Source organism: Nipponia nippon, unplaced genomic scaffold, assembly GCF_047370975.1.
Source record: "Nipponia nippon isolate SJK-2023a ecotype South Korea unplaced genomic scaffold, ASM4737097v1 scaffold_15, whole genome shotgun sequence".
In the NCBI taxonomy this organism is placed as follows: domain Eukaryota; kingdom Metazoa; phylum Chordata; class Aves; order Pelecaniformes; family Threskiornithidae; genus Nipponia; species Nipponia nippon.
This window is the reverse complement of record NW_028262331.1, coordinates 7,295,179-7,319,799: the sequence shown is the minus strand read 5'-3', so window position 1 is coordinate 7,319,799 and position 24,621 is coordinate 7,295,179. Positions and strand designations below refer to the sequence as shown.

At 40.4% G+C, this 24,621-nt stretch overlaps 2 protein-coding genes across 7 annotated transcripts in view; both read right to left on the bottom strand.

Moving 5' to 3' along the window:
- Window positions 1-10,779, bottom strand: part of TRPV3 (transient receptor potential cation channel subfamily V member 3) — a 31,819-nt gene extending 21,040 nt beyond the window's left edge. For 3 of the 4 annotated variants that reach the window (XM_087751838.1, XM_009464528.2, XM_087751840.1), the window contains exons 1-3: window positions 10,640-10,744; window positions 5,170-5,312; window positions 4,170-4,274 (exon numbers count right to left, since the gene is read on the bottom strand). The gene's annotated coding sequence lies outside the window, so the exon portion shown is untranslated. Of the gene's footprint in view, window positions 1-4,169; window positions 4,275-5,169; window positions 5,313-6,600; window positions 6,850-10,639 lie in introns of all 4 variants that reach the window. The other variant, XM_087751839.1, reaches the window with a different exon arrangement.
- A 1,125-nt stretch (window positions 10,780-11,904) lies between these two features.
- TRPV1 (transient receptor potential cation channel subfamily V member 1) lies at window positions 11,905-24,477 on the bottom strand. Of its 3 annotated transcripts, none has more exons than XM_009464530.2 (18): window positions 24,338-24,477; window positions 23,226-23,420; window positions 22,512-22,540; window positions 21,058-21,373; window positions 20,331-20,497; window positions 19,867-20,019; window positions 19,335-19,475; window positions 18,547-18,845; window positions 17,744-17,920; window positions 17,349-17,513; window positions 16,972-17,067; window positions 16,289-16,359; window positions 15,452-15,617; window positions 14,635-14,701; window positions 13,902-14,218; window positions 13,186-13,313; window positions 12,817-12,932; window positions 11,905-12,245 (listed from the first exon to the last, which is right to left on the bottom strand). In XM_009464530.2, the coding sequence occupies exons 4-18, from the start codon at window positions 21,357-21,359 to the stop codon at window positions 12,079-12,081; spliced, it is 2,532 nt and encodes an 843-aa protein (XP_009462805.1). In that variant the 5' UTR covers window positions 21,360-21,373; window positions 22,512-22,540; window positions 23,226-23,420; window positions 24,338-24,477; the 3' UTR covers window positions 11,905-12,078. The 3 variants fall into 3 exon arrangements, 1 of the variants encoding a protein (XP_009462805.1); XR_015703470.1 differs by lacking the exon at window positions 11,905-12,245 and adding an exon at window positions 13,532-13,650; XR_015703471.1 differs by lacking the exons at window positions 11,905-12,245; window positions 12,817-12,932 and adding an exon at window positions 13,532-13,709.
- Window positions 24,478-24,621: the final 144 nt, after the last annotated feature.

Here is a 24,621-nt window from a genome sequence, read left to right as displayed (position 1 = left end):
AAGAAAATGGTTATGCACATGCATTTGGGTTGTAAATTACATCCTTTTATGTCATGCTTAGTTTATTATATATTATGGAACTATTCAGAAAGCATAAAGGAAAATGAGAAAACGATCATGCTAAGTGCTCCAGAAAGCAAAATTTTTTGCTATTACTTTGAAAAAGTAGAAATAGCCTCAGAAAATCTTACACCTTCACAGTGATAATGTCAGTGAAAACATGGTGGGCGTGTTTAGATCTTTCCCTATCTATAATAGTTTTGATGAATGCATACCCTTAGGGTCTGTGAGAATACAAACAGGCATGTTTTGCATGAACAGTACTGGTGCTACTTCTTGCTGTGCCAGCTACAGGGAACTGCATTTTTCAGCTTTGCTAGTTTTGAGCTGTTGAGCAATGGTTAATGCAGACTTCTGTTCTGGGACATGCCAGAAGAGTGACCATAAGTTCTTCTGCTCTCTTTATAGAGTCTTTCTATTATCACCAGAAATAGTATGTTTAAAATTTGTATGTCTTTGCAGTGAGGCCTAAGAGACATTCTTACAGCTGCTGATCTTTCCTATACTTGATTAATAGATGGGAGTTTAAGGGGAACTATGCAGGCCAGCAAAACAGGAATCTTTCTCCAGCTGTAGACAAGGGAAGAAAGAGTCAAGTTTGGGTTTTTTTTGGTAGGAAGTAGATAAAAAATTAGGAAATAAAAACATAAAATAGCTTAGGATACTAAGATCTAGAACCAGACATTTTAATCTGAAGAATATGGCTTTAAAATATATCTACAAACTGCAGGTAAACGCCTCCTGTTCATCAAGTAGATATCTAAAAACAGGACTGGTTTTGATAATGAATCACAGCTTCCCATGAGCAGCGTGGTGAGACAGGCCATGCCTAGGCCAGTTTGATTTGGCATTAGGAGACCTTTGGTTGGATGTGCTGAGCACACGTTCAGCTCTGCCCGACACAAATTTATAATGATATATTCCAAACTCTGTACCAGGAAAGGTTGTTCACACCTTGTCAAATGACTGTGCCTAAGCTAATATGCTACAATCTAGAGTCAGCTGCTTTGATGGTCTCTTAGCTGCTGGTCTAATTACCTGGAATAAGGACTGAGTACTGGCATTTAATCTTGCCTGGGAGAACATCAGCTTAGTTCTCAACACAAACTATGACAGACTGTTTAATTGAAGTCACTCTGAGGATGGAAATGTGAAAATATGCAAAGTTAGATTAAATCTGGGTGAAGGTGCATTTGAGGACTCTTGCTTTAACTCTCATATAAACCACAGTAAAAGACTGCTTAAGAAAGTCTTTTGCTAAGGAACGAAAATGAGTTTGGCAGCAAGCAGTACTCTGAACTCAGAAAGCAGCTATATCTGAAAGCACCCAGACCTGTGTGGTTTAGCAGAATATAGGACCTAGCAGCGTGGTCTATTTATAATGTAGTGGCAGTTATCCAAAAAGAAAAACTGAGACAAGCTACAGCAAGAGAGTCAGAGCCTTGTTTCAGACCTGCCTATGAAAAGGTGTAGAAGATTGTACAAGCTGTAACAGTTCACATGCATGAGAATTACACTTCATCTTGCCTGTTCTGTGTTAACAGCTTCTCGTTCCATTATGAGGACAGCCTTGGCTCACTAAACCCAAGTGTGGCCTTTTCTGTGCAACTGTCAGATTTAGGAAACATGAGCCCAGGCTGTTTCTAGCTAATCTTCCTGAAAACAGATAAGAACATCATGTGCTACACATAGGTGTTGTGAGCCTGAACTGAGGTATTTTTAAGGGCAGACTTAAGAGTCAGGAAATGAGAGGCAGAACTACAGTAAGTCACATCTGTGCAAACATTTTCTTATAGTTTTAATCATTAACCTGCTTAACCTTTATGTTCCCAGACCTGCTCCACCCTAAGATTTCTGACAAGGCTAGCATTTTTCAGAAGCCACGAAGGGTTTTGCAATAGGCTGTATCATGGCTGTGCAGACCATTTTATAGAGTTTTACGACAGTTACCAGCTGCTTCAGTTACTAACAGAGATGCCATAAAGGTCAAGAACATTAATAACCAGGCATGCATCTCCTATGAAAAATTACTTTAAAACATTTGCGTAGTCTGCACAGTACGAATAAGAAGCAGAAGCCCTATTAGGCATTCATTATTTTGTTTTTTCTAGCAAGTGCTAGACTCACTAGAAACAAAAATGAACAAGATAAAGGAAACCCCAGATGGGAGGAATTGAGCATTTGGAGATCTACCATCTGACATCAGTAAGTCAGAGCTGCATTTTCTGTTCTGCTGATATGTGACATGACCCCAGTCAAACTTGCATTAAAAGTTATTCAGATTTTATATTTAATTCTATGATTTTTCAGTACCCCAACAAGGAGTCACTAAGGGGAAAAGCCATTGTCTAAAAAGCATTTCTAACATTAACAGGTAAGAGTGAGGATAATTATAAATTACTTATTGTCAGCGCTCCATTCCCCAAGCTCCTCAGAAACAATCCACAGCTTAAGTATTAAAACACAGTGCATGCCAACTACCAGTAGCAGCACAATTCCCCCGAGCATCGTGTTTAATTGATTCACAAGTGTCTTTCATGATTTTTCACTGTGGAAAAAGTGCATTTAAGTTCTTTGTTTCTGTGGAAAAGGATTCAGAATTGTTGATCCGTTGTGGGAAGAATCCACAGGATATCCCACAGAGACTATGGTTTTAAAAGAATATGTATGCATTTAATGCTAGTATAGTTTATGTTGAAAAACCACATGAAGATGTACTTCTGTAAGGTAAAATGGATAAGATACTATCATTTTCCCATAGTTTTTCCCGCTAACTTTTAGCCAGACAGAGAGAAGAAAGGAAGTAGGAGAGAATAGATAAGTCACAACAATATAGTTGCAGTGCTACCCCAACTAGAGCCCAGAAAGGGTGCTTTGCTGCCAATCTTGTGCTTTGAGAGTGTAGTGCTGCAGCCGTTCCACAGCAGGTGATGCTGTAGCAAGGCAAAGCTCTCCTGATCTTACTGGCTTGCTTGCTAATACTGAACTCTTGATTTTAGGGGTCAGATTTTCTTGGTATCAGTCCCCAGCATTGAGAGGTGTTGTGTTATTGATTTCTCTTCAGTCAGTTATGACAAGCAGTCAGTTGTCTCCCTTGCAACACATCTTTTTATGTCCCCAGAAAATACTGTACCAGAAAAAAAAAAAAGATATATGTCATCCCATCTTAAATTGACAGATTGTCCTTGATCTTCTTGTGAAGGCACTTGCCTTCACAGGGCATTTTACAAACTTTATAAGGGAAAAATAATGCAACAACTATTGCTTAATAGATCAGTGTCACTGTCTCTCATTCTCTCCTACAAAAGAATGGAAGTCTGTAATCATATAGAATTCTATCTGAATTCAGAGATGCATGTTGCTTTTTAAAGGTTGCTTTTCTGCTTTCACAGTACTTCAATACAAGTATCATCCCAGATGAAAAATCTTCTTTTAATACGCATGTCAGAATTTCCCCATTTTAGAGATATTAGTATATTTAGTCAGTTCTGTAAATAATTTAGGCTTTTTTAATAATTATACTTGACTTCTCACCAATCATTCCTTGTTTTATAGATTATGTTGGAACAACATTTTCTATTTCTCACTACTTATTTAGCTATTCTTACTCTGAAAGGTGAAAAATAAGGGACTTAAGGGCAAAAATAAGGCCAAAAGTCTTTATCGAGTTTGTTTTTATCATGCTAACACTTTTGGTCACGCACACTGTGCTATATCCCAAGTAACTAGTAACAACCATTTTCAGATTCAGAGACTGCAGCTTGCAGAATTAAAATAGCATACTCTTGACTGCGCTTTAGGTACATAGCTTCAGCAACATTCTCTCTGGTACAATGCTCTCCTCATTCCTCCACTCAAAGTTAAACTTGTTCTAGGATCATATCTGTGTGCTGCTACACACATGTATGAAGAGCTTTTCACACCACTCCAGACAATTAAATAGCACTTGCAAATATTTAAATATTATGCTCATAAACTGTGAGATAAGAGATTGTTTTGTGCAGCTGAGGAACAGAGAAACTAATTAGCCTGTAAGTGTTTTACTATCACCTAACAGGACACAGCCCTGTAGAAAAATCATTCCAGGAAAATACTGGGATATCACTTACCAGTTGGTACAGTCCAGACTGCAGGGACAAGTCAGCCTCTTTAGCTATATCGTTATGCACGCTTGCATAACATACATGCCTGGAGATTTTATTCCCCAGAGATTCCTGCCATAAAAGAACAGCCCCATTCACAAAAGGATAGAGAAGAGTTACTGGAGCTTCCATCACAAGCATATTCCCTGCAACTATGTCACTATGCAGCTTATTCTTTCGCTCAGGCAAAAGAAAACTAAGAGAGATGAGCCTGGTGCACTGAAGGAACAGCATTATTGTTGGGACTGTCAAAATTACCCAACAGCCAGGCACTGTAATTATTTCCTGTTCCCCCAAACTACATTTTATGGGCCCAATTCAAGCAGCTTTCTCCAGCTGCAGTGCCAATGCCCTCAGACTCCTGCCTATCACAATGAGCAACACTGCTCATAACACTCCTCAGTCTGTCTCTGCTGTTGTCTCTCTATAGCTAAGCTTGGGAACACAAACATTTATATTCCGCATTTGAGTAGCGCCTAGCATAGCAGTGCCCTGCTGAACCACAGCTAGAGCTCACAGAGGCTACTCTAAGAGAACAAAAGAAACAAGATGAGCCTGATCCTATGTCTTAGATTCTACCCTACTGCCCCCTTGCCAAAGAAACAAAGCAACCTCTCTTCCTCCCTTATTATTCTCTTTCATCACCTGTTAGCGTGCTCACTTCCACCTGAATCTCTCTAATTCCTGCACCTGTGGCCACTTCCCTATGCAGGGGTGGGCTCAGTCATGAATGAGTTGAGATCAGTGCAGTAAAAATCAACTTAATGTAAGTGGCATCAGTGTTTGACTTCAGGTCACCGTTATCTCTTCTCTTGGCAAAGTTACAGGGGACTACATAAGCTTATTATCTTTAATAATAAGAGGTGGGAAGAAGGACTCTGTCACTCTTTTCCTGTGTCTTTTCCTGTATCTGTGCTGTTAGTGTCCCCTGCCACTCTCAAGGCAAAAAGTAACAGTGCAAACCTACAGAGACATTTGCCAGTCATCACTCCATCGATGTGTGCGGTGTTGGGCACTTCTTCTTGTCCCTGTCCTGCATGCATGTGCCGTCTGCTGGTGCTGTAGGTCATAGGCTACGCACGGTCAGTGGGTAGCAACCTTCTGAGGCTTCTATTTGAGGAAAAAAATAAAACCAGTTTTAAGACCATGAGATAGCCACTTTTTACTTTTATTGGTTCTCACTTCACAGTTACCCAGGAGGGTACCATTTCTCCTGCATGAAACAACATGTAACACGTCATTGAGGTCTCTCAAAGCACAGACTTGGCTCTTCTGAGCCTCACAGTCCCTACTAGGTCAGGGTTGTTTTCCAACTAATTCAGCATGAGTTTGTACCCTCGGTAAATCTTCAGTTGTGGTGCATAGTTTCTGGTAATGCTTAGCAGCTCAGGGGAATTAAGCAATATGAAAATGCCTCAAGGAATACACCATGAAGAAAGCATGCCCCACCTATATGCTACATTTTTTTGCTCAAGTCTGTACTGTCACTGTTTGACTCAAGTAGTCTTTGGAGGGTGATCACCAAAACTGGTGAGGAACCTTAATGTTATAATAATTTCAGGTTGAACTGATAGTTGTTATTTGATTTTAAGAACATCAAACCTCCCTTTTTAAAAGGAAAAGATTTTAATCTGTCTCATCCATTAAATCCGGGGAATAGTTCTTTCCCCTTCCTCCTCCAAAGATCTGGTTAGATCTGTAAAAAATATGAGGGGAATAAAAATTCACTTTTGGTCAAGCTCTTTCTGAAAAACAAGTGAAGCAGAATTGAACATCTACCAGTTGAAATAAACCTTCAGATACTTGGGTTCCCCAAAATTAGAGAGCTAAAACCTGCAGGTCCCATGTTGCTGCAGTCAGGATGGCACTGGATATATCTGCTTATGTGAGCTGAATGAATCTTCCAGTGTTTCCAAAGGCAGTTCTTTGGGCACATCATATGTGCCTCACAGAAAGATCATCTTTTCAGGATACCTTTTCCCTGTCTCAATTTCAACCCATTATTCTGATTAAAACCCCTTTTATTATGCAAATCATCTCCTCTCTTTGTCAATACTTCAATTTTCTGTTTTAGCTAAGATATAACCGTTTTGATTTGTCCTTGCAAATCAGTCTCTTGAGAACCCTCTACCTATTTCCAGCCCTAAACTCCACTTTTCTATATCTTTCTGGTAATGAGGGACATCATTGTCTTCCTTGTGTCTTCCTCTATGCCAATTAGACACTCTTGGCTTTCCCCCTCTGACTAACAGGAACTGAGGACACGATCCCTTTTCTCTAGGCGGTTCATTATCCGCATTCTCCTTTGGAATAAGAGGAACTGTCTGGGCTAAGCCTATTATGTCAGCTTGGAAACAAATGACTTTGACTTAGTGACATGGCTTAAAACTGCTCTTACTGGCTGAGTGAGTTGGACGCTTCCTTCCAGTTCCTGTAATTGGGAGTTGCTGTCGCTGGCTGTGGAGCAGCCAGCTGACACGGCAATTCCAGGTGACATCAGTTTTCATAACAACATTTGGGTGACTAAAATGTTGATTTTAAAGGCTGATTATAACAATGACCAAGAAGTACTGTTCTGGATGATGATGAAGTCTGAAAACCTCGGTGATTCTGTAAATGTTCACGTCTCCTCATGTCCACTCATTGCCTGCGTATTGAAACAGGAAGTGTTACTAATAGTGATGTAGCTCTGCCACAGCATCACAAACACACCAGAAAGAGGGAAGTCCAGTGAGGTCATTTGGTTGATTTCCCGTCCTTCACAGAGAAATGGGGTACTCTCCACCATGTATTTTGAAGTGCTTTGTACAGTTTAACATCTGATATAGAGGAAATTGGGTCCAGATTTTCTCTATGGAAACTATTCCAGAGTCAGAAGTAATCCCAGTCTGCATGGTGTGGGTGATGGAAAGCACTTCAGAGCCTTATAACCACATCAAGACGACCCAGGATGTCTATGCTGCATCTGGCAGTGTCAATTAAGACCTCTTCCTCCCAGGCCCTAGTAAATCCATGCTTGTTGCCTAATGGAGCGAGAAAGACTTGTAAGAAGTATCCTTCACTGCAAGAGGATTCTCTCTAAAGCACCAAAGCATGCAAGCTGGTGTTAAATATCCAAGACGCTGGCTGACAGTGGGTTGCTCTGAACATCAGCTTATCTGGGATTTTGAATGTACATGGATTTTTTTGAGTTTGGAAGATGTACCACAACAATTTGTTCAAAAACACTGTATAAAATTGCTATTGATGAGGTTCTGAAAACTTCAGGCATCAGAACCTGACTCCACTGGCTTTATCCCTTAAGACTATGGGGTTGGCAGGATCCCCTGTGTTTTATAGCACTTGCTGGGCACACACCTTGTGGATTTTTGAGTACTGAGGACTCCAGCAAAGATGCATGACTGAGTGATGTGCTAGTGTGATACAGATGCCACAGAAGAGTGACAGGATTAGCTGGCATTTGGCAAAGATAAATATGATTCTGCATAATGAATTTGATCAGAAGCAGCAAAGCAAGACAGTGGCGTCAGAGGGAGAGGGGCTTTCCTGGGGCAAGCAGTTCTGGGGTACCCCAGAGGGACTAGGCAGCATCCCCACACATGGCTTGGGGGCCCTCTTGTGGGCCCTGGTGTCTTCCGTGGAACCCACTAAAAACCACCAATGTGCAGCCTGAGAAGGGATTAACATTAATGTTTCATTAGGACAAGGGCTATTCAGACTCTGACGCCAGCTGTTGCAGAGGGCACAATGAGCGCACACAAACAACAGGCTGTGTGGCTCCAAGTTTTTCAGGTAGGATGTATATTTTTCTCAACAAATTCAGAAGTCATTGGAGTTTGAAAGACACAACAGTTCAGTTTACATGGCTGACTAAACAAGTTGCATCTCAGGTATAGCAATGCTGTAAAATACTGAGATTGCGTTTTTGCTTTTCCACATGTTCATCAGCCCATTTTCAACTCCCAGTGAAGCGTAGCCCAACTCACCTTCATCCAGCTCACCTCTTCTTGCTATCTCCCATCCCACGCACATTTGCAGTCATTGATAATTACAGTCATCACCCACAGACAGGAGGTGAGCACATCAACACCCTTCATTTCTTTTGCTTTTGTGCCCATGTGGTTATTGGGAGCTGATGGGTATACACAGTTGTCGAACCTGATCATCTCATATTAACCACTTAGTGTGGACACAAATTCATGTGACTAATAACTGTGAGATGACGGATTTTTACCACCTGCAAGCCTCAAGAAATAGCATGGGAACCATGTGCTGTTTCTAACCATGTTCGGTGTGAAATAATTATGCAAACTTCAAACCAAAAAACTCCCCAAGTGCTCAAGACATGGATTCTGCAAGACCATGCAAAATATGTCTGCCAAGGTGAGCAGAACCTCCACAAAACAACCCAAGACAAGACAATTTATTGCAAAGCTGTGCTCCTCCTCAGCCAGTGGAGGTGTCTAGCAGTAGGCATAGAAAGGTGCTGGTCCTAGCAAAGCTATACTTAAAGCTCAAATACTTCCCGACAAGCCACCTCTCTTCCCTGGGGTTAGTTGCAGCCCTCCACTGTGAGAGTGAGTCCTTGTGCTCTCTGTCCCTTCAGAACACTGTCCCCTGTAGGCATCCCACCCAGTCTGCCTGAACAGAGACGCACCTTGATTTCCAAAAGCAATTCTAGGCGCTTAGGTGGAATGAAGATGAAGGAAGTAAACTGTGGCAAACAGAGCCCTGGCCAGCTGAGTCTGAATAAATGTGTGTGACACTGGGTTGGAGTCACTGCCAAGCTATACCTCCCCGTCTATGGGAAGCAAATTTCTGACCATTGCAGTAACTGAGTGACGATATATCTGGGAATTCTGAGAGGTTAATCATAACTCACTCTAGAAAAGTGGAGTAATTTTGTTTGCTTCCCAGAAAAGACGAAAGGATTTAAAAAATGCAACCAAAAAACCCACCAGCACCACCCTATCCCACAAATATATGGCATTTACATTTTTAACCACAGCATTATACTGATGTATGTTTTCACTCTGAATTCTAGCATTTCAGGTTTTTGTTAAGAAGTCCCTCGCAGTCTTTGTAATCTGTTGGAGCAGAAAGAGACAGGAAGGCAGAGGTCTCTATTCTGTTCAGGTTACCCAGGGCAGCTGATCAATCCTTCTAGATAGGCACTTGATGTAAATGAAGGTGGAATTTAAGCAATGGATTAGGCCTCTGCCCAGGCTGATAATTATGAGAAATGGATCCCTCACAGGGAATACAGAAATTTCATGAATGCTTTCCAGCTACATCATGTTCCTGGTATGCTTTCAAGCATAAATTTGCGCTGGCACACAAAGGCATGGAGACAATTAACTATGTTTTTCTGGTCAGCTCCTTTGTACATTTATTCTTAATAGTTTTAATAATAAATTATTTCACTGTCTCAGCCTGTCTTGTCTACTTAGCTGTACTTGTTTTACATGTGGACTGTCTCTTGCCATGTTCAGCCTAGAGCATAATGAAGTCTTGAGTGGAACCTATAGAGACTGCTACCAAGTGTTTAGAGATATAGCTTTGTAACGGTATGAAATTGAGCGTGCCTACTTTAAACATCTTTTGTAGTTTCTCTGTCCACCAGAGACAAAGCTTGTTGGGTTTAAATTCCAATGTTTTTCAAGCACTTCTTTCAAATCCTTTGGCAAGTTTCTCTGGTTATACCCTACAAACTCTATGAAAATAAAATCACGTTTTTCCTGAATGATGTTAACAAAAGAAACAAGAATTACTAGTCCTCTAGATGGTGCTACTATTTCAAATAAACCAGCTGGATGCTTGAAGATTTTGTTGAAATATATTGCTGTAGTACTCTATGAGAAAGGAGCACTGTGAGAAATCCTGACCTCAGTAAAAGAACTGACGTCAAACCACCCCAAACTTCATCTAACAGTGTTAGCAGTGAAGGGCAGTCTGTATGTAAATAAATTAATTGCTTCTCTTTAAGAATAGTGAATGTTTCAGTATCTTACTAAATGCAGAAAAATTATAGGTAGTGATGAAAATTATCTTTCAAAGGCTGGCTCAATTTTCTATGTCTTTGATTTCCAATTTTCCTAATAATTTGCAACTGACCCCTCCAGCGTACCACTTTTCAACTTCAGTGACTCATATGAATGTTCTCTGACCACAGCTTTTGGATGCGTCACAGGCCAAGCATGACAGGCTTTCCCTGGCAAAGGCTGCGCACTCTGGCCCAATTTCACAGAAGCACTTTAGCACAACTGTACTTCAAATGCAACCACAGAAACAGTGCACATGCTCGAACTGAAACCCATGGTTAAAAATCTTGTTAGCTTAAGGATACTTGTATATGCATGCTGTACTTGTGCATTAAAGGCTGTTAAGTCTAAGTGCTTTAGTGATACATAACAAGGAAAGAAGGTAAAACAATTTACCTTTTCTTGCCCAACAGAGCTGCACAGGTCCAGCACTTGGGCCAGCTGTCTATAAGACAAATTTTCTTATCCTTAGTTCTTTTCTGTCCAGCCACTTTTCAAGAGATTGCCAAAGTTCCTCCTATTCTTTCCTCTCTTTCCAGGGCTCCTATCTGTAGTTTAGGAACATCTGCCTATTTTCTCTCTTAGATATTTTTCCTGATTCTCTTTGTAAATCCAGCCAGATGGATTTGCAGCACCAGATTTCTTTCCTCTTGTTGTTGCTGTCAAAGTCAAGAACAAAAACTTTCTGATTTCAAGATTATTATTCTTATACATTATTATACATCTGACCTTTGAAACATATATTCTCTATAACCACTATCTCTTACTTTGTGCAAAGTTCATCTGTTATCTAAATAAATGTCAAATTTGGGATCTTGTTAAGCCTTTAGCCTCAGTAACAATAACTGTGAATTCTGGAGTTTACTCAGCCAGTGTAAGAGAAACATTTATTTCATTGATTTTGACTATTCAACCTTTAGAATTTCACAGAGTATATTTGTTCTTGTGTTATGAGAAAAGAATAACAACATCTCTAGATCATTCATTATTTTGTATTCTTTCACTGTATCCCCATTTATTTAGCTCTTTTCCAAGAAATTTTCCTCACAGGAACATATCTCTGGGCTCCTGGTGATTTTTACTGCTCTTTTATGAGTCCTTCTCCAGTTTCATAATAGTTTGGTTAGTTTTTGAGGCTGTGAAGCCACAAAATCAGGGCCTGTAGCTGCTCACAAAAATACTTTTTAAAAGAAAGAGAACCTAAAAGCAGACAGAAGGTATGAAATCCACTATGTTCAGGATGTCAAGTGATAACAATTTTTCTATAGGTGCTTTTGTTATTTTCATATCAAGAGAATACCCACCATCACGGGCCACTTGCACCAACCTGCAAAACTTAGTGAAGTTCCTGTTAGCTAACAATGCAAATGTCAGCTCAGATCTCAGAAATGCATGACAGCACTTTCAAAGAGTAAAAGAAATGGATGAAGATTGGAAAAAAATCTGCACTAAAAGAGGGCTAGCTACCTTACAGACAGCTCTGAAGTGTGGGAAATTCTCAATGTATTTATTTATAAAACAAAAAAAACCCAACTACAGGAACTGTTTCTAACAGGTCATGAGACAGCCTAGATGCAAATTTCTAGCCAAGTAAATATAAACGAAGTAGTATAGAGAGTTTCTTGCAGATTTATATTAAAAATAACCATGAAGACATGAGCTTAAACAACAATTAGTTTATTTAGCATACTTAATAAATCCTTGCACACGGTAATTTCCTAAGTCCTCTGACCTCTGAAATCCCTGTTCTTATGAATCAAGTGCTCTAATTGCCCTGCTTGTGAGGACCAACATAGACAACTAGAATTATCCTTCTTCTTAAAAATAAAATAAGATTAGACTGACTTTGGAAGTGACTCCTTCAACGTCTCAGAATCTTCTGGCTCATAATAAGGTTCCAAAATAGGTTTTAATCTGACTTCTTCTGGTAGTTTTGGAGTCTCTTCTCTCCTGCTTCCATCTCTTAAAAGTGGAACCAACGTTTTCCAGTTTTTTCCTGAAACTAAAAGGGAAAGGAATGGTTAATTTTTTCCCCTCCACAGAAACAGAAGAAAATATACAAGTGGTTTAAATAGGAAGAAATAAGCAGGATGAAAGAAGAAGAAAGAAGCAGGAAGAAAGGGCTTTGTGGTTTTCTTCCCCATACTGTTCCATGAGTTTTCCATATTTCAGCTGGCAAGTACAGCAGAGACTGATCATACAGTTAAATACTTCTGTGCTGGATGCTGAGCTCCCAAACTATAGACTTTGGGGCCTCCAAAGTAGCTTCTTGGCTACTTGGCTGCCATCAAACACTATCCCATCTCCTCACGATTTACACATATAATCTGCCTTGTAAAATCTACAGTCAGAATGACGAATCTATGGGGTGTCTATTCCAGAGAGTAAAACTGCTATGTGAATAATGAGCCCACTTAATCCTTTACATTTTGTGCTGACTGAAAATGCCATTAACTTAGCTACTGCTATTATCATTAAGGGCATAAAATGACTGCCCTCTAACAATTAATCGATGCTGCTTATATCACCAGTGTGTAGCCCATACTAGGATTTAGGTCCCTGAAAACCCTCACCTCTGCCAGGCTTGATAGAGTAACTGGGATTTCGTTTGAGGTCCCCAGAGTACCCGGGGTCTTCATTGATTATGCCCAGATTAGTATTCCACGTGGACCAGTTCACTTCATCAACCCTGGGGAGAGAACAACAAAAAATATCTATTCTAAGGATCACCAGACAACTCCAGGATGAGTTTGTATCACATACTGCCACCTCTCAAGCCTCCGATCTGACCCAGAAAACAGATTAAACTGACTACTGTAGACAGTGTTAGTGCACTGCTTTTCAGAGGAGTGCTCCCAGGGGAAAGTTCTGCTTCCCATTACCAGATACCTTAATGTTGTTTGTCTATAAAAGATTGTTCATTCGACATACAAACAGATTACCTAAAGCACCATCTGTAATCATCTTGGCCGTCAGGTGTGACCCCCACCAAGACTTGCTTCCCAGACCGGAACGAGCGCCTCACACAGTTCAAGTAGCTGTTTTCAATATCCAAGATTGTGACGGCTCTCTACCAGGTAAAAGAAAGCAGACCACTGAGCGGCTGCTGTTTCAAAGTCATACAAATCCTGAATTCTGCCTTTATTTTAAAAATCTTGAGCTTCTATCATTGTTACCATCTTAAAGCAGGCATCATAACCATCTCTGAAACATCACCCTCTGTTAATATGTCATTAAAAATGCTGAATTACTGCCCTGTGATTAGAACTATGAAGTTCCCTTTCTTACCTCAAACAAAAACTGACGTGCCTTTGAGATTCTGGTAAAGACTGTTTTTCCCCTTGCATAATTCCTGTCTTCATAGTCTGATCGGGATTTTCCATCATCAAAAGCCCAAATAATTCTGTCTAATTATAAACATACTTATTTTCTTAAATTCTGAACATCTGTGGAGCACTGGGAACATCTGCTCAGGCAAAACATCAAATATGCATGGAAAAGGAACCAATATACTTTTTTTAGGAACTGTTCAGGGGAATCAGAAAGAAGCAGTGACCTGCTATTCAGAAACATGTCAGTTCCTAAAGATTCTCTCTGAAATTTCTTATGATTCCCCACACCCTCCTTCTTGGATAGCAGCCTCACAGAATCAATGTACCTGGAGTTTCCAGATGCTCTTGCTCTCCTGTGCAATTTTGCTCACAGTTTCTCCCATCAGCGCAATAAGCATGTTGAGCAGCAGGATGTATGTAAGGATGACATAGAGAACCAAAAGGATGACAAACACAGACTTGAACCTGTAGTTCTCTGTGAACTCCAGGTCCCCCATCCCAATAGTGAACTTGAAAAGCTCCAAGCAGGTATAATACAGACTATTGTAGGATGGGCGGCCTCGTTTCATTTGGCAGCATCGGGCATATTCAGAGCTATTTGTGTCTTGCCCCTCATTGTCATCTTCAATTAAAGTCACCACAGCTGTTGCAAAAGAGGAAACACATATGCGGGATGAAAATACAATTTGAGATCATAATTCCATTGCAAGCAATGAAAATGAGCATAAAGGTAAGACATGTTATCTTCATGGTGCAATGTCCCCAGTGAAATTGCTCTATAAAATATTCCCCATCACTGACACCCTCTCAGGAGGTGCTGTCTCAGTTTTATCTATATAGAACAGGGTGACCGTTTTTCCACTCAGCTTTGCAAAGCAGTTTGAGACCCAGGGATGAGAAGCTGCGTGAAATTACTATACATAATTGTTATTCTGAAGAGGTTTTTTTTTGTAATTAGGTTAATTTGTTAGTTTTTAGTTGGAAACAAAAAGTCTAAGCCAAATAAAATTTTCTGAGATTCCTTAAGATAACAAAAAGTAACTCCAAGTATGATATTACCTGTAGAAAATCCCAAGAGGAATACTAGATAGACAAACATGAAGCGACATAAATCTCTAAGGATCATCTGTAACACGGAAACAGAATATTTTTATGTTGCTAAAACTTGAATATAAACTGCAACAAAAACTGGTAGAAAATACTGCTTCAGCTCAAGAAGGCATTTGCTGTGAAATGGCTGTTCATGCGTTAAACTGTTGTTCATCCTGCTGAGATAATAAACTTTAATACAGAAAACATTCTTCTCTTATTCATGCAACAGTTTACACACATATGCAAGACATATGCATGCCAAATAGTTTCATCTTTGTGAGTATAAACCACATTAAGACAGTTACATCTTCCTTCCCCTCCTGGGCTAGCTGTCTACATCATATATAGAGGTTTATTAGCCAACTACTGCCTCTTAGCTAATTGCTCTGTTTGGTAACATGTAAACTATACCTAAAGAAATTTTCAGCTGGTAGAAAGCTGTGCCATTTCACACCAGACCAGTCTGCACTGTTCTCAGCCTGCTTTCATCCATGCCTATCCAACTGTCGTTGTTCTGAAGCATGGCAGGTAATAATAATAATAATAATATCAAGACTGCTATAAAATGTATGGATGAGGAGCAGGAGGTTTTTCGACATAACTTAAATTGTATCACTTCACTCAGAAAATAATGGCCAAGTATAGTAGAGTGATATGAGATTTCCCAGTGGCATCATAGAGATAGATATAGATACGGTAATTTCTCTCCTGGAAATGGGGCTGTTGGCAGCAGCGTCCTGATCTGAGCACTCTGCTGCCCTCATCACCCACTCACTGGACTGACCTTGGCAATCATGACAGAGTAAATGCCCATCTGCTGGAAGCCACGGGTGTAGTACAGCATGTTAGCCCAGCCCAGCGCCAAGGAGAAGACCATGGAAGCCACGTACAGTTCCTGGCCACAGAAGTACAGCACCACAGAGCTCAGGAGGAGCAAGGAGTGAACAAAGCTGAAAGACAAGTATGGTCTGAATGCAGAGTGGTGGGAACAGAGGAGCCCCATGAGGTATACTGCAGAATGAGGGATTCTCCAAAACACAAAGGAGCCTTGGCAGACACTTTGTCTCTTCCCTTCATTCTTTCCCTTCTCAAATCCGACAGCTCCTCTTGCAAGCTCCTCAGTTTCCCCACATATAAACTTCTATAGTCTCATCTGTGCTCTTCCTTGTGACTGGAGGGAAGAAGAATCCTTGAAAACACTAATTTCTTCAGCACTCCCTCTCTTTCCACAGACCCATGAAATTGCCCTGTTTAGCTGCACTCCAGCCGGGAAGAGAAAGGGCCCAAATTACTGAGAGGCAAAGCTCCTTTTAGGAATGGGAGGATTTCTGCACATCCAATGCATACACTCAATTGCATGTCCAACTTGGAAATCTATTCCTAACTCTGCTGCATGACACAATCACTGAACTTCTAGACACTTCATTTGCTTTACCTCCAAACAAGGTTTCTGATCCAGACCCACTTGTTCAAGTGCTATGATCCACTGGCAAGTATTTTGTAAGGACCCAGGAAATTATAGCAAAGCATCTACCTATTACAAGCAGCCTCAGCCAAAGCTACAGATCTCACACACTCATCCATTTCATGCTGAAATGCAGTCAAAGATATTGGAGCTTACAAAAGAACCTCACTGTAGCTGTCCACTATCAGCGTTTTGAATGACGGGCGCCTCTGCACGAAATACTGTATCTGAAAAAAAGAAATGGGAATGAAGACCAGGTTTGCATCCAAAGAGGGATTAAGCATCCCATGGGAATGCATCAACTAAGCACTGACACCTATCCCAGGGAGCTGGTACCTATAAAACATCTCACAAGAACAGCTCAAACCCAACAGTGGCACAAGATCTAGGGAGGACTCTTCCAGTAACACTTCATTTCTCTTACATCTGGTGTCTCTTTTGAAAACAACCACCGATTCAGTCACTTGTTTGAGGACCTGTGATTCACTGTACACTCTCCATTGGCTGCCAAGAGGAAGCAGGGGGACTTTAAGTTAAGACGGGTAATCTTTAATAGAGGCCTGGCTATTTGCAATACCCCCATTCTTAAGCTTTGGCCAGGCTAATTGCCGAGATGCTTACTGACTTCTAAGGATAGTCTTTTTTTTATACAATAGATAAAACTGTATCTTAGCCTGTGGGCTCGTTAGTAACCTGAGAACTCCTAATGAGGCCAAGGAAAAAGATTTGTAGCTCTTCACTAAAACACGGATCTTAGCAGCCAGTGCTAATGAATAGGAAAGGCATGTTCGGTTCTCTCCTACACCTACCCAAACAGCAAAAAGTTTCAAATATCTTACCCCTCTGAAAAAAAAATAGAGACCTCCCAGTACACTCAGGATCTCTCCAGTCACTCGAAAATATTCCTCGGTGCTGTGACCAAACGTGAAGGGAGGCTGTATAAGACAGGAAGATAGATATGCTCAGCAGAACTGGAGATAGGAAAGACCTGGCCTTGCCAGCAGCTGAAAGCAACTACATTTCTGGGGCAACATGTTAAGTTTCTGAATGTGTTGCAGCAAGGGGGCAAGACTGGGAAGCAAGCAGGGTCACAATCTCCCTCCTGTCTTCAGGAAAGAGGAAAATTCTGATGTTGGGAGCACACATTCAAATGGGAGGCAGATCTGGGATATCATGCACTGAGTGGTTCCCCTGATATATGACAGGAGTAACATACCTTTTCCTTCTTCTCTACAGGTCTGTAGTAAGCAGCTGCGGTGAGGATGATGATATGCATGGTATAGACAAAGAAATTGAAGTAAAATAAGTGTTTGACAAACCGGTCCCACTTGTCTTGCAGCAGCCTGTTAAGGGGTTCCACCAGCAGCATCTCATGACGGTTCTAAGCAGAAGGAGAAAGAGGAGAATCTTGATGGAACCAGTATGTACTGGGCTTTGAAAACAGAAAACGATATTCATCTTCAGCAGATGTTCCCTCTAGTACCCTTAAACTCAGGAGGGGAGATTGCTGTTTTATAGAAACGAGGCAAAAGTTGCACTGTGTAGAATATGGAGCTCTTCCCCAACAGTTCCCCAGCCTGTGAATAAAATGCCAAGGAGGTGCATACTCACTGGTGTTTCACTACTGTAGGCAATGATCTCAAGCACTGAATTTTTCTCACATGTGTCTATACAGGATAGATCATAAAGAGATGAGTGGACAGGTCCATAAGCCCATTCAGTGAACTTCCTAGACAAGTGTCTGCACTCAGGATCTTTGATCTCTCGTCTGAGGATGTAAGCGAAAATCTAATTGCAAAAGAACAATACAACCAACATTTCAGTGCTAATGGACTTCTAGTTCCTCAGTGTCTCCACAAGACAGGATGACTAATTTCCCCCTAGTTTAACTGTGCCAAAGTCAAACCACTGGAGCACTACAGAGATCAAAGTCTGAAGTAAACACAATTAATTTTCTCACTGGATGCTCAGAGATGAGAAATAGAAATACTGCTTACAACTTGCCATTATCTGTTTCCAAACTGCAAGAGAAATGCAGAGATCTATGTTGCACATCTCTGAGCATACAGTCATTCTGAATGGGGACTGCCAGAAGATGAGTTGTGTTAGTCAGTCAAAAGCACAAGGCCTCTAGTGGTTCAGACGATAGCAGAGACCCACTTTCTGTTTCCGCTTGGGCTGCCTTGCGTACCAATGGTATATGAATAACGCCAGCTGGGCACAGACACACACACACTTCCGTAGCCTTTAAGGACTATGCAGTTTTGCATGTTAAACTGCAGCATCAGTTCCCCTTAACTAAAAGGCCGCAACAATAAGCAGTGATAAAATCTGTCCTGCATAAATGTTTTGCATGTACTCTGTATAACTTGATAAAGTAATGGGACAGACGATAAACACATTTGCTCACCTACCCCTATCTTCCCTGTTTTGGCTGCCAGAGTTAATGGAGTCAGCCCTTTCTTGTTGGTGAGTTCTTCTAGCTTCAGGATTGGATTAATTTTGGCACCAAGGATCAATATGTTATTGTACATCTTGGTAACAAACTTGGTATTATCCTTAGTATTATCTGCAATCTCCACCAGCGTATGCAGGACCATATTGCCCATGGAGTCCTCAGCGGCGATGTTGGCTGCCTGGTAGGGGTTCTCAAGGAGGAATTTCACAATGCAGAGCTGGTTGGTGCAGGCAGCCAGGGACAAAGGCAGCTCCCCTACGAGCAAGCAATGGGAATGAGTAGTCAGAAAGCCCATTACTACATGTGCATAAACAGAAAGAAGATCACGTTGTTTTCATCTTTCACCATGAGAAGAGGAGGTGTATTTCTCTGTCTGATATAGCACCAATTCTTGTGATAGCTGTTAGAATTACATTTTCTTTGGTTTAACTGCATCACAGAAACATGGCTGCTTAAAAAAGCACTGAAAGGAGAGCTAGCAGAAGGTTACAACCTTTCAAAGGATGCAGTGCCCAGAAAACAAAGGGATGTAGACACCAAGCTCACACTGAACACCAACAACTACCAACTGTGTTTCTTTATAATCTCAGCCTTTGGGAGTAAATATTTGGACTAAGTGGTGGAACAGCCCATCTGGTACTTCTGAGCCTCCAGTCCCACATAAACAGGATTATTTAACAGCTTGCACTTGGAATAATGCTAGGATAACTCAATCAATAAAGCCCATACTGTGCTCACTCCTACCAAAATAAAAGCCAGGTTTCCCTTTGATTTTCCTGAAGAACTCCCCACAGGCTCTTGCATGAACATCTGCTCCGTTCTGGACCAAGAGCTTCACCAGGTACATGTTCCTTCTCTCAATGGCGATGTGAAGTGCAGTCTGGCCTACAGAGACACTCATCAGACAGAAATCTTCAACATTTAATACAGACTGAGAGTTTTCAGGCACCACAATTCATTCAGCTCCATGTAAGACGGTGGAACTGAGAGCTTTGCAGACTAAAAAGCTCTAGAATTGAACAAAAAAAGATGGCACAGACAGCAAATGCAAGTCCCCTGAACTTGCTATTAAATCACTGTATATAAAAAATGGCAGAATATTGCACCCAACAAAACACTGCCCTAGCACGAATGCGCTGATTGTTAATCACACACTGGAACTTTGGAGTGCTGCATCCTCAGGCATAAGGCCTCATGCAGAAGACTGAGAGCCCTGCCTAACCTCATCTTCAGTCTTAGCACCAAGAGCGTTCACTGTAGCACCCGTTTCTCTTACCCTTGTAGTAGCTGTCAGTATACTCTGCATTAACAAACTCTTTCAGAGTTCCAGTTTTCCTTGCAATATCCAGCAGCAAGGGAATGGTATCATTTTTCCCATCATGTAGATTCAGCATGGCTTTCAGTAAGCAGGTTTTCCCAGTTTCTGGCTCTATAATATAAAAAATTGCAGCTATGTAGAAGTGATTACAAACCTACCATCTATTCCCAGGCATGCAGGAATTGATGAGGTTCTTTTCAAAAGACAAGGAAACTCATTCAAGGGTTCACAGAAAATTTCAACTTTTCTGAATTCTCCTGTAACCTTATAATCAATGGGTTGCCCAATCAATAGGGAAGGACTGGCTATTAGAGAACCTCGTGCAGACACTTAACACAATTATGTTGTTTTGTTTTCATCTCAGGAGCACTACTGGAAGAAGAAGAAGAGGGCAACTTAAGGTATGTGACACTAAAGAGTACCTTTGAACTCATCATCTGTGAGATGCTTCAAGGTTCTATTAAGATAGAGTAGCAGATCATCCAGGTCCCTTGTGTTGCCTTGGGCTACAGCATCAAAGATCCTTCTGCGGTCATAAAATTTGAAAGCTTTTTCTGAGCAGCCTGTGATGGAATCTGTAGATAGGAGCCTAACAAGGGTAAATTTTAGTTACTTAAAAGTCAGATATTTAGCAGACTTTTTATAAACTACCAGAATACTATTTCTCATTTGCTTGTGTGAAGCAGTAAGCACTACAGATTAGTATAGATGGATCTGCAAAGTCTACAAGATCAACAAAGTCTGCAAGCAACTGTCCTGATAAAATTATGTATCTGTGCTGAAAAGCTGAGAACAAGACTTAAAAGAGGCACTGAAGTATGGCAGACTAACTGCAGGCCTGGGAGCCAGGCAATCCCATGTTCTCATTCTGAGCGATGTCCATTCACTGAACAGCCTCAAGCAAGTGAATTAAGGCCTACTGCTAACTTTGGGCAAAATATCCATGGACTGAACTTTCAGAGATGCCAAGAGACAACAGCTATTGTCACTTTCAGATGCACTTTTCAGCTGCTCCTTATTTTGGCGTAGAAAGTAGCGAAACTGAAAAAATGGGCACGCTCACGTGGAGAGAATAAATGCTGCTCTAAGAAACACAGTCTGCAGCTGTCAAACTGTTCATTACAACCAAATCTTATAAGCCAAACTTACTTGTGAAGTTTCCCCCTCTCCAAATTGGCATGAAATTTGATGACAGAAGGTGCCATCAGGTGATCCATCTGGTAAAAGGAGTCCATGGGAGCCATGTTCTTGTCACTATCCCCCATCACAAACCGCCCACGTCTTGCAAAGATGTTGCTTTTGGGTGGCTGCACCTTGGTGCCGAGTGTACCCTGGAGGCTGTCAGGCGTTTCCAGCATGGAGTCCTCCCCATCCGTGTGTTCATCTGTCACTTCAGATTCCTCCATGTCAGAACTGCCAAATTTCTTCATCTTCCCAAGAATGGAAGACATGATGAGCAGGCAGTCTGTGGGGAATGACACAAACACCTCAAGTCAGCAGTTTACGGGGCCGTAAGTCCCCTTTTGCCTAGGACTGCTCTCCAGAAATAGCACGTTACAGGTTGGACCTGATGATCTCAGAGGTCCTTTCCAACCTTAATGATTCTATGATTGGGTTGGTTGCAACAGCCTGGTTGTGCCATAATCGTATCTCAATGATACGATATCAATGATACGATATCAATGATACGATATCAATGATGTTGAGCACAGAGGGCTTCCTGCATATAGGAAAATTATGACTTAATGGCTTTACCAGAGTTACGGCAGTGCTAGATGAAAATTGGGGCATGTGATTCTTGGGAGATTAGTGTCGCCTCAAACATGAGACACGGAAACAGAAAGGGAAAGGTTACCACAGATAAGAAATGACTGTAAGACCACACATCTGATCTTGCCTGATTTACAACCACAAAGAATTTGACACGTTAACAAATATACTATACTGAAAGTAGAGCAGGCTTTTTTTTTTTTCTTTCTTTCTTTCTTATCAAACTTTTAATCAGACAAATGTTGGTCTTCATGCCACTGAATGCAAAATATTCTGGAACTCCAGCAGTGGAGACAGGAATGCATCATATCTGAACCGCTGCACAGCTGGCTTTTAGAGAGCTGAACAGCCTTACAAACATACTCTGAAATTCTAGATTGCTTGGAAATCTTATGGCTTTGAGCACGAGTGTTACAAAATCTTTAAAAAACCTTCAATTATAAACCAAATTACAGTGGTCAGTAATCTTCTCTGTACATTCAGCGTGAAATCAACATCATAAACAAGGTTGTTTCTCTTCACAAAAATATTCTGAGGGATTGTCTGCAAACCTACATTGTACATTAAAGCTAGATTTTCAGTTTTATGGGACTAGTTAATATTTACATTAAGGGTCACCTACATTTTCCTGTGCAAGAAAGAAACTTTTGACAGGCGTTTGCATTTTCTATAATTTTGTACAACATATATGTAAAGAAAACATTAGTTTGCAAACTTGCAGATTTAGGGTTACTGGAAGCAAAACAGTGTAGTATAGGTGAAATACTATATGAACTTTCTATGAAATACATAGAAAACTATGCAGTTTAATTCGCTGTTTCCTCTGAGCTCACCTTTCAAGTTCTTTGTGTCCTCAGAATCACTGTGAAAGAATAATATCTTATTAACTTAAATGTTCTATAAATAAGAAATTATATAGAGAAAAATATTTCCATTTGGAATATGATACTAAAAATATAGAAGAACAATTACTTCACTGAAAAAGTCATAAAAATAGTTTTATAAACAATGGAAAATACACTGGGAATACAGCCATGTATAATTTTAAATTTTTGTCTTATTTAAATTAACGTGGATTGAGCCAAAAACATCAGAGAGATGGCTATGGAAAATAGAATCACTTATTTTCCACAGAATAGGTGCAATATTAAAATCCACAGAACAGACTCAATCCCGTCTCCCCGGCAATTTGCTCAAACCTGTTTTAGTCATCATATGTGCTTTTGTTTCTAAACTCTGTTGCTAATATCTTCGATAATGAAGACAAAGCTGCATTTCCTCATGAGTATGAATTTGCAAGGGAAATAACCTTCAAAATTCTGTGGGAGGATTCTTTAAAAAAAAATATTATCTGTCCTAAAAAATGCATGACCTACTTGAACTCATTGAATCCTATGTACATTGAAGTTTGATACAATAAACGAGATAAAGAAATATTTTTGATAGAATGTCTAACCACATCACAACTTATAATAAATACTAAAGAGAGATTACAAATAACTAACAACCATGCTACCATGCTATTCAAATATACATGCAGAACTTACAAATATTGCAAAAATCCTGTCTTCTGCAAAATAGTCCAGTCTCAGTGAACACCCTCTGATCTACAGGAATTTGGTGCTGGATATTCCTCCTCCAAGGTGCCTGGACTGAAAAGACCTCAGAGTTTGCTTCTCCACTTCATTTGTCTGCAAAAGTGTTCTATGTGTCTGATGATTTTTAGAGTCAAGGGAAGTTCACTAGAAGAACAGAGAATAGAGTAATAAGATCATTAAGAACAATTCTGGAACCAGAAGTATCAGTGGCTTCTATTCCCAGGAGTTTAGCAAAGCTCTTTACAAGAATTGCAGTAAGTTGCTGTTGTTTTTCCCTCCCCTTTAATTGCATTTAGTAATGGACACTCTTCTCCAGATTTCCTCTTTGTAAATACACTCAGGCTTGCAAAAAAACCCAAACCACCAGACAACAATTGTTTCTGTGGGTCACAGTTTCATTTCAATTTACAAAACTTTGTAAAATATGCCACAGCTCTTCTCTGAGATCAGTCATCTTCCTGTCCATCTTTCTTGGGTGGCTGCTGTAAAGCCCACCAAGTATTTTAAAGATAAGCTGATTCTGAGCAGAGTTGAGGAAGAACCAATGACAGAAAGTCCTAAGGCCATTCTATCACTCCACGTTCCTAATATGTTTTATTTAAATAAAATACATGTAACAGTCAGCTTTTAAATATTAAAGTCATTAGGAAAACAAAAATTCTTATCTAATCCAGGATGGATCTAACACCCTTAAAAATGAAGAACCGCATCATATATTGTTAAATATATAATTTACATAAGATCTTTCTGCCAAAAACTAGTCTAGAGAAACAGCTTTTCCAGCAGGCTGAGCTGATAGGCTGTAGCTGTTAGGCTAGAAGCAACCTCCAAACCTCTAGCTCCTGAGGTTTCGAGTTAGATTATGAAATTATTCAATGAAATTATCTAGTTTATGTTTTGCAAAAGGTAACTATCTTTCTAGTCTTGCCATCTATCTATCTATAAAAGAATAATATATTTCCCTATTTAATAGCAAACTAATTATACTACTTAAAACACCCTACGGCATTGCACTCAAAAGAAATAAAATACCTATTTATTAATGCATAAGTATAGATTACCAATAAGGCAGGTCCTTAGCTGGTGCTTCTGGAGCTTTGCTGAGCAGAGCATCTCATTCAACATTATGATTAACTCCTTCACCATTTCCAAAGTAAGAAAACTATATGGATCAGTGGACGGTCTCCCTTATTCAGTCTCCAGCTTCTTGCTGGTCCCTTTTGCTAAATGCTCCTTCTCTCTCTTCTCCCATTCCAGGCATCAGCTCCTTTCAGTCTTACTGTGCTCTGATGTACACACTTCAGGAGCTTTCTGCTGTTTTCTGAGTTTTGATGCTTCCTTGATC

What these genes read in the sequence shown, in the direction of transcription:
- TRPV1 (XM_009464530.2), bottom strand. Translation starts at nt 21,359, where the DNA reads ATGTCTTCCATTCTTGGGAAGATGAAGAAATTTGGCAGTTCTGACATG. An exon ending in TACTGACAGCTACTACAAGG is followed by an intron (nt 19,476 to 19,866) that starts GTAAGAGAAACG and finishes GTGTCTCTGTAG; the next exon opens with GCCAGACTGCACTTCACATC. An exon ending in CTGTAGAGAAGAAGGAAAAG is followed by an intron (nt 17,068 to 17,348) that starts GTATGTTACTCC and finishes TGTCTTATACAG; the next exon opens with CCTCCCTTCACGTTTGGTCA.